This window comes from Paroedura picta, chromosome 10 (genome assembly GCF_049243985.1).
Source record: "Paroedura picta isolate Pp20150507F chromosome 10, Ppicta_v3.0, whole genome shotgun sequence".
Taxonomy (NCBI): domain Eukaryota; kingdom Metazoa; phylum Chordata; class Lepidosauria; order Squamata; family Gekkonidae; genus Paroedura; species Paroedura picta.
In genome coordinates, this window is record NC_135378.1 from 58,232,204 (window position 1) to 58,252,279 (window position 20,076).

General features: G+C 38.3%; 1 protein-coding gene across 16 annotated transcripts in view; it reads right to left on the reverse strand.

Moving 5' to 3' along the window:
* Window positions 1-4,687: 4,687 nt before the first annotated feature.
* PCDH10 (protocadherin 10) overlaps window positions 4,688-20,076 on the reverse strand; it is a 60,430-nt gene continuing 45,041 nt past the window's right edge. For 9 of the 16 annotated variants that reach the window (XR_013224810.1, XR_013224814.1, XR_013224811.1 and 6 more), the window contains one exon: window positions 4,688-8,244. Coding sequence is in view for 4 of the 16 variants with exons in the window: in XM_077300299.1 (XP_077156414.1) it covers window positions 8,225-8,244 (20 nt within the window). In the remaining 12 variants the exon portion in view is untranslated. Of the gene's footprint in view, window positions 8,245-17,242; window positions 17,319-20,076 lie in introns of all 16 variants that reach the window. The other 7 variants (XR_013224813.1, XR_013224808.1, XR_013224807.1 and 4 more) reach the window with 1 other exon arrangement.

Here is a 20,076-nt window from a genome sequence, read left to right on the forward strand (position 1 = left end):
TTAGTTCTGGTGTATTGGCCACTCTAGCACAACCCAGGAATGCTTAGAACTGCTTCAAATAGATTTATTCCAAAGGAACAACATTTATGTTGAGGAAGGTGTTGCTCTTCATGCATAATGATTATATTTTTGTGTAGTTTGCTACATATTTTCCCTTCTCGAGTTTTGTTATCATCCTACATAACATGCATGCTTCTTTCTACAGGGAAAATCTCTCTGTTCAGGAAATGCACCAATTCAAAGCAATCCATTTAGAATGGTCAAAGTGTACAAACTAATCTGGGGCAAGAAGGAAGAAATGTAGCCAAGATTTTTTTTAAAAAAATCTATAATTATAAGGGTGCATGCCTTAAGGGTGCTTGCGCTGCTGCACCAGATTTTTGTGTGCGTGCATGCTTAGGATCCTGACCTTAGGTTGCAAGACAGATTAAGTCTCCCTGAGATATGCCATTTGAACACTAAGGAACAGTGCAGAAATGTGGATTTGTATCTAAAAGATTACGGTGTCAATGGTGACAAACTGTGTGGTCCACCGTTTCTCAAATCCTAGATGCTGTCTATACACTGGAATGAGTTATGCAAATAAGAATAACCCAATGGCCACACAAATTCATCAGTCAGGGAAACAGTTACTTTAATCATGGTGCTGAATAGTGAATGCACAGCTGCACTGGACCATTTATAGCTTCCATTTTCAGATATAATGGAATACATGGAAAATCAGTGGCTTTTCTTCCTGTTCCCTATACCAGTAGTCCCCAACCCCCGGTCCAGGGACCGGTACTGGTCCGCAGAACAGTCGGTACCAGTCTGCAGCTCTTCCCCAGCTGCTGCTTCAGGGGTTGCCCTGCCACTCTGCTGCCAGCTCACCTTTGGTGATCTCCAGTGGTCACTATGGCTGGGGCTCCCCCTTGTCGTGGCACTGCTCAGCTGCTGTTGGCAGTGCCCCCAGTGGGCGAGAGGATGTCAGGGGCATCAGTGGGAAAGCAAGTGGAGCAGGGGCTCAGGTAACAGCGGCGACATCCCTCGGCAAAAGACTACCCCCCCCCCGGGCCTCAGTAAAATTGTCAAGCGTTGACCGGTCCCCAGTGATAAAAAGGTTGGGGACCACTGCCCTATACCATGAGAAAGTATCAGAAGTTCTAATTATATATACTAAAGAAAAACATAGGTACTTACACTTCTGTTCTCATTCCTGCTCTCTCTCATAAGACTCAAATCAGTTTTTAATCGCATCATAACCCTCAGCACCAATCTGGATCTTTCAAGAGTAAATATATTTGTTCACACAATTAACCATACAATGTTGGCAGATTTGATCCCTGGGATCACTTCATGTCAGCTATTTAGTATTTGAAATTTCTTTCCATTTATTTAGTAAGTTTTAGTTTATATAGGGTCAAATCTTGACTCCGCTGAATCATAAGATTTCTCATCCAGCTGTGCTTTCTGAAGATCTTAGTTTTGTCTTATTAACTTGGAAATCAAAAAATTAACACACACCTAAATGAAGAATTCAAGGGTTAATGACACAGTACTACATTAACTAGTGAATGCTGTGAACAGTTGAATGATGGGTGGGGCAGAAATGATCATAACATTGGTTTATGGTAATTTCAAATGCTTTTTGGAACTTTCTCCACTACTTAAAATTAAATGTAATATTTCTTTAGGCTGCTTTGTAGCCTCGGTAATTTTTTTTCTAAGAGAACTGTAATCACAAAACTTTGACTTCCCCTGACTTTTCAGTCAATGCACAGTATTGCAAACTTTATTTTAAAAATCAAATTCCAAAACATTTTTGGTTCAAGAAAGCTGTCAAAAACTGTTCTTGAGTATGACACAGAAATATATCTACAAAGACACACATTTTCAGTAATGAATTTGGACTGTGTGTGAGGGAGACAGTACTTATGTATATGTATCCGTTTCATATGAAAACTTATTAGCAGATTGAACATTAAGATGGAAGAGCTCCTTAAGAAGCTTTCTGGCCTTGGTTGAAAATTCCATAGTGGTAACATAATGAAGTCTTATTGGATTCTTTGGGTCGACGTATGAAATATTTTTCTGCTTCATCCTATCAGTAGTTGCTGGTGTTGCTTGGTCAGATGAGTGACAAAATGCATTTGAAAAAGTTTATGATGAGATTTAAGATTGTGACCATCAGGAACTGTACTAGGGAAATCCATATTGAAATCAATGAAAATTGTGCTAGAGTATCCCAGTTATTTCCAATAAGACCTATGTGCAAACCACCCAATTTTCTTCAATGAGTGTAGCTTGGTGTGCCTCTCCCTTTGATTCTGACGAAGTCTTTGCAACTGAAGATGTCTATATGTTCCTCACTACAGGATTGCTGTATCATTGCTCTACCATTATGTAAACCTAGGCAAACATCCATTAAGAAACCCAAGTGAGGTCAGCAATATGAAACAATGGCTAATAACAGCGGAAGCATTTTATGGAGCCATGGAAGCAGGACAGTTCTTGAGGAGGTCCAATCTCTAAGAAATAACAATTATCATTCCTGTTAACATTCCTGCCCCCTGGTCACAATGAGTTTGATCCTGTCAGCATTTCTGCTTGTGACAAAGGAAGGAGGGGGTCCTCTTCAATCACCCTAAGAAGGCTATACTGAGAATCATGAAACCTATATGTACAAAAGTTTAGCAGGGTCAAAGATAAGATATGAAGAGAAACTGGGCAATAAGCAGTGAAAAAGCTGACTACCTGAAAGTTCAAATACACAAAATGAAGAGATGGATTCTCACTCTAATTAAAGAACACTCATCTCCTGTTTAACTAAAAAGCTGAGTTGTATTTTACACTGTGAGATGAGTCCATATATTTATGTTGGACAGAGAGTAAAGTTTGAAAGAACAATAATTAAAGTCCAAATTTTAACAACTACAACTTCCGGCTTTATGTTATAAGCTAAAATAATTATAATTAGGCTGCGTCAACCAAGATCATAAAATTATTATAGACCTGCAACTTAAGCTATTACTGCTGAAAACACAGCAGTTCCTCAATCTGATTCATGATTTTGCTTGCCGAAGGAAGCCAATCAGAACACAGAGATGTTGTTGAAGGGAGGGGACCCAGAAGCCCCATTGTTGTGTGCTCCCATTTCAGTACAATCTTGTGCAATTCAGCTATAATGTTTACAAGTCAACTGACATACTTCAGTCCTAGTAGAACATAGTCTCCCTCAGAAGCTTATTTTTAATACCTTAGCCTTCTAAATATGGTTCAGGAAAGCAAAACAAAAATACTTAAATGCTTTATTTTGCTTTGAAAGCAGGAAAAGTCAGACAACTCAACAGTTGAAAAATTCAGCCCACTGAATTTAAAGACCCTGAAGATTTTTTTATTGTATTATTAGATTCTGGCACATGTATATGATTCTGTTTTAAGAAAGATACAAAAGCAACATATTCACCAATGCTATTCATCTTGAATGTGATGAAAATTGTTTTTTAAAATATATGCAGTTAATGCAGCCTGCAGGACTGCATGTTCTTTTTCCCTTTAGAGAATATTTCTTTATAAACCTAATAATTATATCTATACTCTCCTCTTTTTTTACAAAGAGATCAAAATTTTGTCTCGTATTGATTATCGTTCAAATACAATCTTGTTTGAATTCAGAAACAGAACTATATCACACAACTTTCAGTGATCCTTCCCACCCACACAGTATTCAGAGATGCATGAAGAACAGCTCTCTGAAAGTGGATTGTGTAGGCTGGGATCAAAAGAACTCCTTTAGGCTTGTACCTGGAGGAGCACCATTATTTAATGGACAAACATACCACAAGTCATCTTGCTTTCAATGCTGCTATGCAGATACCACCAAGATTCCCTGGAGAAAGGGAGTGTGAGGATTTGGGAGTCTTGAAATATCCTTCAGAATTCCAGTTCCATTTCATACCTACAGCAACAGTAGTACAGGCCTGTCAAGCCTAAAACCCTAAACATTTAACATTTGGACTCACATTTTGTTGTGGAATTTCTAGCAAATACAAGGCAGGATTATTTCTAATGTATCCAGCATTGCGAAGGATGGCCTGATTCAAGTTTTTTTTTTTTTAGATTAGCTAAATTGTTCATGAAGCAGTTTTTTTCACATCAGCTTGAGTAGCAAACTATTTGATTTGAGCTCCTTGATAATCAGCATGTCAGGAAACCATTTAATTTCAATGGATATTGGTTGGATGGCAAATACCATAGATTACCATATGAGGACTTATTCCAAGGAAATATTCAGCAAGTGATACTGTCATCATAAGGTCATAAGGTCATCATAAGGTCGCATAGTAGTGACTTTACCCCAACAAGCATATTCCATCCTACTTAAACAGGAGAATGAGAAAGTATGGGTGCTCCTTGAATAATGTAATTGTATAATATTTTCTTGAATAGGCCACTCACCATTCAAAAGCCCCACTCACTCTCCCCCCATGCCCCTTACGCAAGTTCACATTGACTTCCATTGTGCAGTTTATATTAAGTGATGTGAGGATAAAACAAAAGCATGAAATGAATGGATGTATACATATGATGATTACATATAGTTATTATACATAGAAAGATGGAATAAATGCACTAGCAAAGACAGGTGATATTGTAGCAACGTAACTATTTTTTCTCCCAAAAACTTGCATGGAAAATGTGAGCGAGATCTCCGTAAATCAAAACACTTTAATAGTCTATAAAAAAGAAAGGGTGATTTTTTTTCTCTCCACAAGACTAGAAACAACCCTAATTTACAGTATATACCTCAGTTTAGAGAGGCTATAAAAATAAAGCAAAACCAATTCCACGATGGGCATTCCATTTCTTGCCTTAAAATCAGCAACAGGTTCACAGACTTCTTAAAATGAAATATTTGTCACACAATTCATTACTAAAATAGCCCATTTTTCAAAAAACTAACAAGGCATAGAGGTGACCAAAACTCTCATTACCTAAAGATAAAGATGATTTCATGGTTGTGTTTTCTCAAATTAATGGTCATTTTCTGTGCTTTTTCTGTAATTCATATATAATATACATTGTTAAAAGGATCCCAATAAAACCTTATAGATATACGAGTTTAGAAATACGTATTAAAAGTATTTAGAAGGGATATTGTTAAGACTTTGAAAACTAATGTAACCACACAGTACAACATTTGAAACCTTATCTATAAACAATTCCCATTCATATTAGTGGGAACACAGTGGAAAATGAATGATGGGATTATGACGTCCCCTCCCATTCACTTACCTCCCTCAGAGGCAAGATTCTCCCTCCGTTTTCCTTTCCTTGTCTGACTCAGATGCCCTATTAATGTTTTCTTCTTTCATTAAAAACTGGCTGTCCCACCCTGTCACAGTATATTTTGACTATTTGTTCAGCCTAGGAACCTGAGAAAAGGATTAGAAACCCCCTTTAATTTAAATTGCACTCAAGATGCTTTTATATTCCTAATTGATGAAATAGTCTTAACATAAATGGGAAAGATCAGGTGAAATTGGGATAAAATGTCTGAGGTATCTCTGTATAGATAACTCTCGAGGTAAAATCGGTACCTACACATACTTTAGTTTATGTTTCAGACTACTGAGAGTTTCTGAAGCTAGCCAGAATTACTTAAATTTTCATGTTGAGAGGCATTTGTTCTTTCCCCAAACACTTAAATAAACTTTATTTACCAACTCTTTGGTTTCCAGAAGGCTGGTACACTCTTTCCAGAACCCAAATTGCTTCTCTTGAAACACCAGTACTCATCTTGATGTTTTAACTGGGTCTTAAGTTTTCTAAAGGATGTTTCTAACCATACCAATTGAGGGATCTCTGTGGTATTATAACTGCGGTATTATAACTAGAAGATCTATCCCCTTTCCTTGGCCTCCATGGGAGTCTCCATCTAACTATCCACTCTTTCTTGCCAACTTTCCTCTTTTCCTGTTGAATTGCTCTAAGTCAGGGCTGAATTCTGAAACTGACTCTTCTCAGTTAGCACTGAAATCAGACTGAATTCTCTCAGCATCCAGAAGTCTTTCTCTGCTCAGTTTCTGCTAATTAATCAAATTTCTTGGAACAGTCTTGTCACTCAAGGCTCTCTGGCTCTGTGAAGAATTAACCCTTCTTAATCCTTTATCTGTTTACATAGAACATCTTTTAAAAATGCAATCCATCACAAGGACTGTTGGTCTTATCTAGGAAAATTTTGCAGGTATGGGGTTATGTGATGCACATGAACCCACAAGTGCAAAGGGATGGATACACAGGATCTTCCATCCACTGAAATATATGGGGAAGCCTGCATGCACAAAACCTCCATGCATTGTACACATGGAGCTCTGGATCAGTGTAACAGTCTTTTTATTTCTTTAAAAAAATAAGAGCCACTTTCTCTACCCTAACACCTAGTCTTTATTATTATTATTATTATTATTAACCCTGTAAACAGTATTCAGCATGAGCTAGGATGCAAATTGATTGTCCTTGGATGTGATCCAAAATCTTTCTGAAACATTATGTGTTTTCCTTGTTCAAAGGGACGTTGTATCTAAGCACCGCCAACTGCAACAGTTGCTGTTATCACAGACAGAAATTTTATGGTTTCTTTTAAACACTTGACAGGTAATCATCAGAAAAAAAGATAGCAGAGAAGGAACCAACCCCCCCCCCCCAAGCACCTCACTGTATATCACTTTTCTCGATGGTACTTAAAGTCAGAGAACATGAAAGTAAAGGTTCAACTTTACTTTGCTAGGTTTTGAGTTTTAGAACAATTTATTGTTTTTCTAATAAAAATACCCTTTCTGAGATTTGTCAAGCCATGAAATTACTACAAAAATAACACAGGAGGGACCAACCTGATTATCAATGAAGTTGGTACAGTCTATTCCTAACTGCAAATTGCTTTTTTTCTTTTTTCTTTTTGTAAAAGAGACAAAATTCAAATTAATGCCCTGGCAACATGTATGTCTCTGAGAATCATCTTTTCCAAAAACTACTGCAAGCCAGCATGAAAAGATATATTTGCACAAAATGTCAAAGGACCATGAATGTTAGCTATCAGTTGTGGGCAGGAGGGGAGGGATGTTTCCTTAAAATAGTTATCTTTGCTTACATTTTATCTTACATTGCAAAATGTACAGACACCCAGTGTACTTTTCAACAACATATACATGTGAGTTTATAGAGCCTTTATAAAAAAGTTTTTTGATTCCAAATTAAAAGCCATAGAAATAGAATTAAAATAATGGAGGTTGATATATATACTTTTGATAGTACATAGTCAGTGCTCATTTTCATAATTAATTATTGACAGCTGTATCTTTGGCATTGAAAATTCAGTACAACTTTCAGGGAAAAAAACTGTTGTTGCTTACAGCTTTTTTTTTTTTTTTAACAAGGACAAACAGGATTGACCAAAGTACAAAAATGGGGAAGTATTATTAAAGATTTATTTTATTGTTTAGGCAAGGATAATTTAAGGACCCTGAATTACCTTCTCACTTTAGTGTATGGTGCAGACTGTATGAATTCATTTAAAAATCAACTAAATGGTACCACGTTTCCCGGAAAATTATATGTAATATAATATATATATTTTATATTTATTTAGAAGCTTTGAAATAGTACAGTAAACACTTTGCAACACGGTGTATAAACTACAGAATGTCTTTGATATTTTGTGGGTCTTTAGATTAACAACATTTTCATGACCCACGGGTGAAAAGAACATGATTCACAATTTCTTTTGTAAAGTTGGAATAGTTTGGGGGACACTTGATCACACAAAAATAATATAAAACAGTCAAGTTTAAAACAGTGATATTGCATTTATAATGCACGTTTCCTTTTTAAAATCTGTACGATTGGCTTCTTGTGGCGAATATAAACATCTAAAGGGCTCAGTGACATTTTAGAGAGAGAGAGAAAGAGAGAGCTATATAGTGCTGTAAACAGGCACACACTGATCAGAGAGGCAAAAAAATCAATTGCCTCTTGAAGTTTCTACAGTTCCATACATTTCAACTCATTTCTCAGGCCTGCTGAGAGCAGTTAGGTCCTATTGTTGGCCATGATGTCTCCAACAGCACAGTAATTCTTCAGTTAACACAGAATTGGATGGCCAAGATAATGAAGTTGAAAAGTTGATGCTTTTGTTGGTCGACTTTTGTGCAAATCATGCTGCTTCAGGTAAGTCCCGTAGAATAGACTAGCATATCCTTTTCCGTGCTGTTGGGGAAAAGAAAGAAACTTCAGATATTATCTGAGACAACAGAAAAATACATTAAATATGGAACTTGATGTACTGTTGGTATGCTATGTTAAATCAAAGAAACAATAATACTGATTTGGTTCTTCATCTTCGTATTCTTGACAGGAAAATGATCCAATAGTAATGTGTGTGATTCATTCAAAGGTACACATTTTAAAATCTGATTTATTCCATCCAGAGATAATTAAGTACATGCCTAATGGACCCCAATTAAATCAACTGGAGATGCATGTCCCTCTAATTTTATTGGCAGTAACCTCTAAATAAATGTAAGGATTGTAACTTGCAGTGGCTGGAGTCTGTCCAATTGTATCTGCAGAATCAAGCGTTGCTGGGGTTTACAATAACTTAAGAAAATCCCACCACATATACTATCTCTACCCATTCTGGTGATCTAGGGTAGTGTTGAATTTTTCAGCCTGGCTAGCTTCAGAAATCAAGGGTTGTCTACTCAATAATGTTTCCTTGCAAAAACTCAGTTTTCCTCTTTACTCTGTTTAGCTGTTCGTTGTGAGAGTTGACTATGCCATTGCCAGTGATGACATTTCCTATATAATCTGGATAGTTGATTCAGAATCAGCTTGCCAATGAGAATGAGACAACAGACAAACAGATTTTGATGACAGGAAACTGAGATACTTATAGGCCCTCTTCCCAGGTCACTATCCTGACCAGATTATAAATCCAATCCTCCACTGGTTGATTCCATTTTAAAACAAACATGATCCAGATAAGATGATGGAACACCTGCCATTTCATCTCTTTTGGCTCACATTCTAGCATAAAACTAACAGAACACTATATACATCCAATAATACGTTAATTGTATCTAATACCTATTTTTTTTTTTTTGTGGGCTGTTACTCTCAAAAGATAATGGAAAATCCCTTCTCATCCACCACAGACCCATAATCTATCTGAGGATGAAATCACTGTTCCATTTCTATAGAGAGGATGTATACCATCATCTTTATAATTGTTGATACTGGGGATATTGTTCTTTTAATCTTTAATGGGATGTTAGGGTTTTACTCTGCTTTTATGGTTATATTCTGTAAACCACCTCGAGATGATGTTTGTCAAGAGAGGTGGAAAATAAATTTGAAAATAAATAAAGTGCATTACGTGTGAAACTGCCAACTCAGAGGCCCATTCTGCACATCTAAGAACATAGTGTTAAGCCAGCACAATTGTAATTAAAATTCACGCCCCCACCATTTCTCACTATCTCGCACTCTTGCTTTCTTCTCCCCCTTTCCCCTGCTTCCTGGCACTCTGCATGGCTGATTAAAATGGTGGAGGAGAGGGACTTGCTATATCCGTGAGTCTCTCCCTGCCTGTCAATCATGGCAGCCAGCCAATCACCTTTCTCCCAGTTTTAAAGGGAAATCTATGCAAGCAATCTCTCTTTTTAAGTAAAAAAATCGCAATTGCTATACCTATGCATCTCATCATAGTTGCACAGTGAATATTTTAATGCCCCCCGTTTTGGAATTATGGAGTTGGAGATCAACAAAAGTAATTCTTTTCCCGATTTTTTGGGGGTAGGGTGTTGAGAGGCATGCTTTGTGCATCAACTGGTGGGTGATTTTTTTTTCTCTGCCTGGATCAAGCAATGAGTATTTGTTGTTTCGGACAGCTTGTTAAAAAAATTAAAGCCCTGTTCCAGGGAGAAGGAAAAGGGAGGCAGGCACAAGGGCACTGTGAGATGGAGATAATGCTACTTCTGTCCACTTTGGTTATGCACAGCTATTTCACTAGTGATTGCTGGTTGCTTTCCTCCCGCTTGCACAACATAGTTGGGGGAATCCAGTTTTGTGGATTCCTCCACTAGTGCTTTAAAATAGAGGATGTAGCTGCCGTTTTGCTGCTGAGTTGCTGGATGCTGACGGCGTTGTTTAAAACATCAAAAAAAGAAAAGAAAAAAAGCATCTGCAAGGGGTAGCCCTTTCACTTCATTTTCTGGGTGCGGAATGGCTACGATTGTGCACTAAAAAAAGAGCACTATTATATTTCTTCAATGTAAAGACCCTGATTTGCAATGAAGACACTTCACACTGTCAGCTGTAAACCATCAAATGACACAAGATACTTGTATAAGGAGCTGCCTTATGTTGAGTATTATCTAAGAGGGGGGAAAGGAGAACTCTGAGACTACTGACAGAGATCTTCCCAGTGCTGCTACCTGAGGTTCCTATATCAGACATGATTCTGGAACCTTTAATATACAGAGCACAGACCTCTTCTGAGACTTGTTTGGTTAAAAAATACAGGGAATGACTGTTGGAACGAATACAGGAATAACAGGGAAAATCAAGTGGAAATGCAAGAATTGAGGGCTGACTTGAACTTCTGTAGAACTGGGTGATTCTACTTTCCAACAAATGAGCATGTAAGATCATGAAATAACACAGGAATAAAGCAGCTCTTTGAATACTAACAAAATTTATAAGCAGTTGATGAGAGCTCACTTCATCAGATGTATGAAATGTTTATCTATTAAGCAGATGTGTTTAAATGGATGAGATAGGGAAACAGAACTGAATTTCAGTTTCTGATCTAGAAATCACTATTTTTCTACAAAAAACTTCAACAGACGGATCTGATGTAAAATTGCTGAATTAGGATTCATCAAGAAATTCAGTACTATCTCCCCTCATGCAAGTCTTACTTAATGAGATTTCTCACCCGCTACAGGAAACAAAATCTTAACATATCCCACCCTTTGCCAATGTAATTAGTTCTGCTACATCTTTATACTTTCTAATTGGACCAGCATTATCATGTTTTATCCTGTACTTGGTTAGATCAGATCTAATTGTATGTTAATCCTACTTTGCCTGTCTATCAACTGTTGGGAACAGTTCTCACTCACTCTGAGCAGATTGATTACTCTTTTAATTATATTTCGTTTTCAACAGGCCTTTGTTTGAAACACCCACCAACCTTTCTGGTGTTTGCCGCTCTTAGCATAAATGTATCTTCCTAACGGATATGTGAGCTCATTAAATAGTGGCTGTTATTTTTTAAAGTGCCATTGGAGTTCTGTTTTATATTGCTACTGCAGACTACCATGGTTATCCATCTGGATTTGTATGTCATGACAAGTTCTCAAGTGGTTTAGAAAGTGCTGATAAGTCCCTCATGGCATTATAGTTCTACTTATGTAAATTCTATATCTTGCATTGTTCAACATATCATGTTTAATACTTATGCCTTGTTTCATATTTTTTCAATCCTAGTCCTAATCTGCAATCCTGATCCTACTAGGAACTGGGGAAAGGGCATTCCCGTCACAACAGGAAGAAGGCAAGCCTGCCTCCCAACCTAAAACTGCAATGATGAGGCATTGTGTGCCTTCCAACCATTCCCTAATACCTCTAGGTAGCAATACATGTAAAGATTTATATGATAAATGATCACCATTATAATCTATTCCAAGCAGTATTTAAATAAACAAACAGAGGCAGAAGTACAAGACATGAAAAAAGGTTTATCAGACATTAGGATGAAATGTAGTATATAAGAGTAGTATATATGTAGTATATATACAAATTTTTTTATTTGTAAAATAAGTATAAGGGACACAAACCTTCCCTGCATACATCGTTCAAGAGAGTTATTGTAAGACTAGGGGCAAAGCCCGTTGTCTCCAAGAATACAATGGACGCTAGAGCTTGGCAGTGGAAAGAGGAACGGGAGGAGTTATCCAGTCTGTAAGGGCATGGGGTTGAATGTTGAGGCCTACTGTACAGGGTTGTTGTGCAGATGAAACAGGAGACAAAAGAGCCAGCTTCCTCTGCAGAATAACGCTGTGCAGTGGCCTCAAACCTGCAGAGAGGTGCAAAGAAGAAAGACACATGGCTTGGCTGTGTCTAACCCCTGGCCAGAGCAGCATTTTAAGTGAAAAGGGGCTTTTCTTTGGCCTCCCTGTCAGCCAACTGTTTGGCAGAAGGGGAAAGTCCCCCCCCCTCAAAAGGAAGGCCCTCAGGCTCCCCTGCGTTGCTCTTGGAAAGGCCTCCTTCCCTCAGTCAGGGCCTGTCAGAGGCTCCTTCGCAGCAGGCCTGAAGGGGGGAGGGGGAGCACTCTGCAGCCTCCTGCCAACTCTGTCAGGGTTCTGAGGCAATTTGCAGTTGGACATGACAGTGAGGACAGCCTTGGGCTGAAAAGGGCTGGCACAGCCTGTGTTCTCATCCCCCTTGGCAGCCCTACTTAACCTCCTTTCCCTTCGGTGGTCAGGAGCAGACTGGCAGCCAGACTGGGCTGGGTGAATGGAATTTTGGTCTGTCCTAGTGAGGGGCCAATAGGAAGGTGCTTCGTGTGCCTCCCCATTGTCTGCTTGGCCCTGGATGGGCCCTGAGTTTTTATCCTGGACAGGGCCCGCCCTAACTCTTCCCCAGGTGGCCTTACTCTTTTATTTAACCGCAGGAGTGGTTAAAGATTATTGCAACCAAGATGATCTGGGGCCAAGGGACCAAGCCCTATGAAGATAGGTTGAGGGACTTGGGAATGTTCAGCCTGGAGAAAAGGAGGTTGAGAGGGGACATGATAGCCCTCTTTAAGTATTTGAAAGGTTGTCACTTGGAGGAGAGCAGGATGCTGTTTCCGTTGGCTGCAGAGGAGAGGATACACAGTAATGGGTTTAAACTACAAGTACAATGATATAGGCTAGATATCAGGAAAAAAATTTTCACAGTCAGAGTAGTTCAGCAGTGGAATAGGCTGCCTAAGGAGGTGGTGAGCTCCCCCTCACTGGCAGTCTTCAAGCAAAGGTTGGATACACACTTTTCTTGGATGCTTTAGGATGCTTAGGGCTGATCCTGCGTTGAGCAGGGGGTTGGACTAGATGGCCTGTATGGCCCCTTCCAACTCTATGATTCTATGATTATCTACAGCTGCTGGTACTGCTGAGAGGTGGGGGTGGGGTGACTCCCCAGTCAGTTCCGCGGAGCTGAAAGGGCATTTAGTGTCCCTCTATGGACATCATAGGTTGAGGCTGAAAGGCCTGGCTTTCCTGCTTATGCATGGGGCTGGCCTGACCCAGCCCCCACCGGTACCCATGGCATCAATCACAGGGAACACGGAAGATCCCGTGTTCCCTTGTCGCGGGTCTTCCAGAGTGCTGCGCTGGGCCAGGGCTGGGATGGTGGCGGGAGGGTGCATAATTGGGGCTGGCCTGCTGCCGCCATCCCGGATTTCCAGCCCTGTGCATAATGGGTCATAATGAGAACCAGGTTTGATTCCCTACTCTTCCACATGCAGCCAACTGGGTGACTTTAAGTACTTTCAGAGCTCTCTTGTTCTCACCTACCTCTCATTTTCACCTACTGGTTGTAGGGAGAGGAAAGGAAGGCAATTATGAATTGCTTTGAGGCACCTTCAAGAAGTAAAAAGCGGGGTACAAGGAACATCTCTTCTTGGCATATACTAATTTGGGGTAGATACATTTCATATATTGTATATAGATTATGCATCCACTCTCCTAAGAACTAGCTATTCTCATTGTTTATGATTTTTATGTCTTTAGGATTTAATCATGTTTTACTTTGAGAGTTCCTTCAAACCGGCTCTTTGGAGAACAGTAAGCAAATCATCTAAACAAATAAAAATGTGATAGCTTGCCACTGAATATGAGATGCAGCCTGCATTGAACACAGCCTCTTTAAAGGGAAGAAGCATAATACAATAGATGAACTGAGGCTGTGTGATCTGGGCAGCTGATTTCATATGAGGAAGTGCATAAGAAAGAAGCAAAGTCTCACTTGAAACAAATGATGAGACTATGGAAGTTGTTTTTTTTTAAATCTCAATTTTACAGCATTTTGTGGTAATGAATTATGATTGAAATTCAGTTCTAAAGAGACTGAAGGAATTATTGGATGTAAGCACAAGTTTTATTTGGGGTCTTGAACAGTGCTATTAATGTTTCTATCCTCAATTTTACACACAGAGGTTAGTTATACAATGTCAAGTTTCTAAATTGTAAAAAACTATATTGGTTATGATCCAAAGTAGTACAAAAATAATTATATGAGCCCAAAAGTGATTTACAGTGCTATCCTAGCAGACTAATACCCTTCTAAGTCAACTGCAATGCTCACTTGGATGACCTTCAATCACTTTTTCTTAGTATAGTCTTCCTTGCAGAAGAATAAAAATGGAGGAGGGAGAAAACTACAGACTACACCCTCAGTGATCAGAAGAATAGTAGGATAAAAAGCTATAGAAAGACCTCCCTCCATGCACAAGTCTATTGTCCTTCATGGTAAACTACTTTCGAAACAGAGAAAAAGTTGGTTCAGCTGTTCTAAGAAAGGTTGGGGAAAACACCTCCAGAATTCCACTGTGTTAGTACAGACATCTTGCAGGAATGTAAGAAGCCTTTTTGCTCTCAACATTATTCAGCCAACTGCTAGAGCAGAAAAATGAACAGGCAGTTTATCCTAGTAGCGCATGTAATATGCATTACAGGCCCCGTGATTACAGGGGCCCCATGATGCTGTATGCTTAGGAAGCTTTCACAATGTGATCATAAGGGGGTCTTGATATTTATGTGGATTATGAACCATAAGAATGAAAAAAGTTGCTTTCAAAGTTCCAACTATTCCTAGTAAGGGTGCCCTGATGTTACAGCACAAATAGCAATATCAGTTGTGTTGTGCAAAAGGCCCTGTGAAGCCTTACTGGGGCTGAAAACCAGTGTTGTTGTTTTTTCTGCTGGTTTTCATAGATAAATTTGTGTTGATTTCCACACCTTCCCTCTTTGGGACTTGGGGGACCCCCCTCTCAAGATGCAAGTACTCCATACCAGTATCAAAAAAATCCCTGAAGAAAAAACAATGTACATTTTGAAATAAAAAGTATAATCTAAATTGAGATTATTTCTCATCTATTGTGGTTTTAGTTAATGCATTAAAGACTTCTTTCCTTGCAGTTTTTTTTTTTGCAATTTTCTCTTATAAATGTTGACATCAAAGTAGCAAAAGTTATATGGAGAAGCAGTGCTGAAGAAATGTTGTGGGAGAGAATTGTTGAGATCAAAGTAAAATGAAGTTTTCTAACTCTCTGCTGACTTTAGTCTTGTAAATCACAGCAAATATATATTTTTTAAAAAAGATAATTTCCCACAAGAAATAACAGAATGCAATTTTAAGTATCTAAAAAGTGGTACTTTGAGAGTAAGTTAAAATGTATTTAAGTAAATAATACTAGCATAGTAGAAAAAAAATCTCTAAAGTATTGATAAAATCAAAGCAAAATACACATTTCTGTTATAGCAATATCATCACAGGGCTTAACACCCCTCAACAGGGGACACCTTCAATTAAAATCCAATTAGAATATACATTAGATCTGTGATGATTAGATTATTCATGTGAGGAGCTGCTTATACAATCAATTTTCCAAGGAAAGCAATTTGTGAATTCATCTCAACCTATTTTTATCCTTTTTAATGTATATAGGAAACAGTAACTCCAGCAGGTAGTATCTGGGCTGCCCGATCTGGGTTGGGAAAACTTGGATGTAAATTGGGCAATTTCTGTAGATATGAGAATGGGCTTGCAGAAAATGGAATTTTGGGAGAGAAAAGTGTTCAGGGGTGATGTGATTCCATGGAGTCCATGCTTCAAAACTGCCATTTTCCCCCCAGGCAAACAGATCTCTGGAGATCAGTTTTAGTACCAGGACAATTGCAGGCCCCATCTGGAGGTTGGCAACCATATATTTGTCAGTTTAGCTCCATGATACTGTAAGTACTTTACATTTAAGGTTAATTTTGTTTAATCACAGTAGTATCTATGCAGGTCTCATCACAGCCATCACAGTAAACACTTCAACTCTTACAGATACTAGGGATTCAAGGAGAAGAGGGTCTTAGAATAAAAACAATACTCAATGTCAAACTTGGGTTGCCTCTGTATAATGTGTGGTAAGTCCGTGAAAAACGCCACAAATGCTATGCATTTCAGAATACGAAATAAACAAACTAAAATATAAACTAAGTGTAACTGAGGTGTGATTCTTACATTCCTTTCTCCTTCTCTGAGGGAAAAAGTTGTACAATGTTACTTCTAAGTGGTCCCAAAATTCACGGTTTAAAAGTGGACCCCTCCCCCCAAATACACTAAATTTGGAAGTGAATCTAACATCAAAAAGTGGAGAACCACTGGTTTAAACTGCTGGGAATGACGCTCTGGTCTCTGTGACAGACCAGAGCTTCATTCACAAGCAGTTGAATCTTTTCCACAAGCATGTTTTTCTGGTGGTTTTCATACAGGGGAAGATGCTACTCAGGCGTCTTAAATCAATTGCACAAATTAATCTATAATAAATGTTCTGCCATAGTTCTGCAAAATTAACAATCTGCAAAATTAACTCCCCTTCTATAATTTTAGCTGCTAATGGAATTATTCCAAATGAGTAAAATAGCTAGCTGCAAATATATTTTAGAAGATTTTTTTGTGATGGAAATTAGCAGCTACCTAGTACAATGAATCCTCTTCCCGTATATTTCTAAAATCACCCTAACCCAAAAAATCAATTATGCCATTTTGAAACTTGTACATTCATTATACTAAGAAAAGTAGCCAATTTCCTGCTGAATTAGTTCATTTCCACAAAATGTAAGAGAAAACTTGTTTAAATCCTGAGAAAGAATGTGATGGGTTTCTAACATGTGGTCAGCACTACCCTTCTCTTCACTTTTCCGCTAGCACTTAAATGTGCCTACACAGAAATTTCTATTATTATCCTTGCTTTACAGTTGGGGAAATAGAGTCAGAGAGGTTATACTGAAAGAAGGATGCTAATGTGCTTAAAGTCGCAGTTATAAAGACAATATATCTGAGCTTTGGTTCTGGTTCTGCCTTGGCAGGGATAGGGGGAAATGAAATAATCACTAAACCTCTCTGTCCTTGATTCCCCTATCTGTAAAATGAGAATAATAATGCTTACCTATCTCACCGAGGATCTGCGTGTCTTAAATCACTATTCTTTTATAATCCGCTCTGAGATCCACAAATGGCAAGGCCTAGAGAGGTGAAAAGCATCATTTTCATTACAAGATTTCATGTAAGAAATTTAAAACATACAAGCCTATAAGGGTTGAACTCATATTCTTGGCTATCTTTCTAGCTTCCTTATCAGGGTTGGCTGAAATCACATCAAGAGAGAACTCTTGAGTTTGGCATCACTTTGCTTTATTATTTTAAAATTAATCATTTGCAATGTTAAACAAAATTGCTACTGTATTTGCACAACAAATATCTCCCTGTAATAACAGTAAAGGGGAGAAAAAGATCAGCAACCAGGCAAAAGGCAGAAAACTCGAAAAGGTACTTTATGCTAGGATTTTTCAACTTAACACATTCCTTCAAAGAACAATATAGACAATTCTCAACATTGTGCAATTTTATCTAAAGCAATCCTTGGCTAAAGTTTTACACAGGGTTGCCAACCTCCAGGTGGAGCCTGGAGATTCCCCAGAATTACAATAGATTTTCAGATAACAGAGATCACTTCCTCCAGAGAAAATGACTGCTTTTCAGGATGGACGCTAGGGCAGCGGTAGTCAACCTGTGGTCCTCCAGATGTCCATGGACTACAATTCCCATGAGCCTCTGCCAGCAAACACTGACTACCCCTGCTCTAGGGCATTATACTCTGCTGAGGTCTCTCTCCTCCTCACACTTCACCGTCCCCAAGTTCAACCTCCAAATCTCCACAAATTTTCCGGCCTGGAGTTGGCAACCCTATATTTTCATTAGGAACAGATTTTAAGAATTGTCCCTATACCCATCACAGAGGACAGAGGATGGGTTCAAGGTCCTCACCCTTTGTCAGACAGGAATTGCAACATATCCTTACTTTCCAAATGTACAATGTCTGATTCTTGCAGCGAAGTGCAAAATCCAAATCAAAAATTAAGGAGAGGCTGCATGTCATCTGTGACAGTGTTACAAAGGACATAGGATGCAAACCCTGGACCCAGTCAATGCGCTCTGTAATGTGTAAAGAAGCCTTGGAATGTAACAGCTTTCAGTAAAAGTCAGAAATGAAGTACAGTACGTATTTCTAATCCTTTTTTCTCTATTTATGTATTATTTTATAGATAACTCCTATTAATATATCAGTATTCATTATAAAACATATAAAACTGTGTTTTAAAAATAAGAAAGCAAAAATACTGAAAGCTATCATAAATTGAAGGAAATTCACTTTCCTATTTCAATGCTGATATATAATGATCTGGAAATTTTATGGAAACATATATACTGGAAGTTTCACATCTAAGTACATTTATTAAAAACCTATATCCATTTACATTGATTCAGGGATGTTGTGATCCTAAGACTTATGGGAACTCCTTCACATATTGCTTTCTTTTCCTTGCAATGCCACAGATAGTTCTAAATGTATTCTCCAAAGATTATGTTGATACTGCTCACAATGTTTCAGTGGATGAATATGCACCATGTATATCCCTAGAAATCCTCTAGAGCTTTGGATAAAAGACCTTAAAAATCTTAGCCCTTATTGCACTTTCCACTAATATTATTACACAATACTTGTATATGTTACAGACATTCATTTTCCCCATGGAAATTACTTATTTTTGTATGTGCAATGTATTATATTAGACAATCATAAATCATCAGAATATTAAACATTTCAGTTTATTGTTTAGTACTTATAAGCCATACACTTAAAAATTCAGGAATTTTAAAAACAGTAAAACAAAAGTTTTATCTTACAATATTAGAAAGGGAATATTTCAACATCCATTTTCTCAACACTATCTCTGCCTCATATTTTGGAAATAACATGGGATGAGTCAAGTTCTGCCATTTGGCAATCACAGTGACATCGGTCTGAAGATATTTGGAGAAAACAAACCTTCATAAATGATCATATATTGTTGCCATGTTGATCCCAGGAAAGAGAGAGAGGAATCCCCTTTATTTCCTCCTTCCCTTTCCTTGATAAGCATCATAACCTTTGACTTTCTTCTGCTTTGTTCCAACCCAGCAGCAAGCCTACCTGTCCTCTGTGTCAGGTTTTCCTTTTTCCTCAGTCTCTACCCAGGAAAATATGTCTGAGGTGCATGCATTACCAGGCAATAGGCTCATACACAGTGGGGAACAACCAGAGAGTTATGAGGGCACCAAAGTTGTATCAGCCTCACATCACTATTTCCTCTTTTACCTCTAACTGGAAACTCTTATACTCCCTTCACCTTTCCCCACTTTCTTCTCTCAATCCCACTCACCCAACAACCTACCTTTTATCCACTTCCCACCTTCAGCTACATTTATTGTTTATTTACTTCATTTATACCTTGCCTTTCTGTATGAAGGAGACATGAAGGAGCATATACATCCTTCTCTTGTCAATTTTATCATCACAAAAAAAATAAAATCCCGTGAGATAGGTTCGCTCACCACAGATCCTTATATGAACAACTAACCACTGCAACACACTGACTTTTGTGGAAAGACAGCTATTAAGCAACAGCAAGCATCCAGTCCTGGGTAAAATATGAAAATAATATTAAGCCACACATGTCTTCTATCAGGCTTGGCCCTGACGAGTCCTCCCTCAAAGGTTAAAACCTTGGAAAAGGGCTTTTCCCCCCACATACACACCTTTTACTGACAGAAACCACTGGAACTTCTGTCGTGATTGCCTAATACAGCTGCTGAGAGCATTCATGCCTTAAAGCTATAGATGCTGCTTCATGTGGTTTCTGAGGATTTAAATCCCACAATGTTTTGTTTTTCTTTCAGATG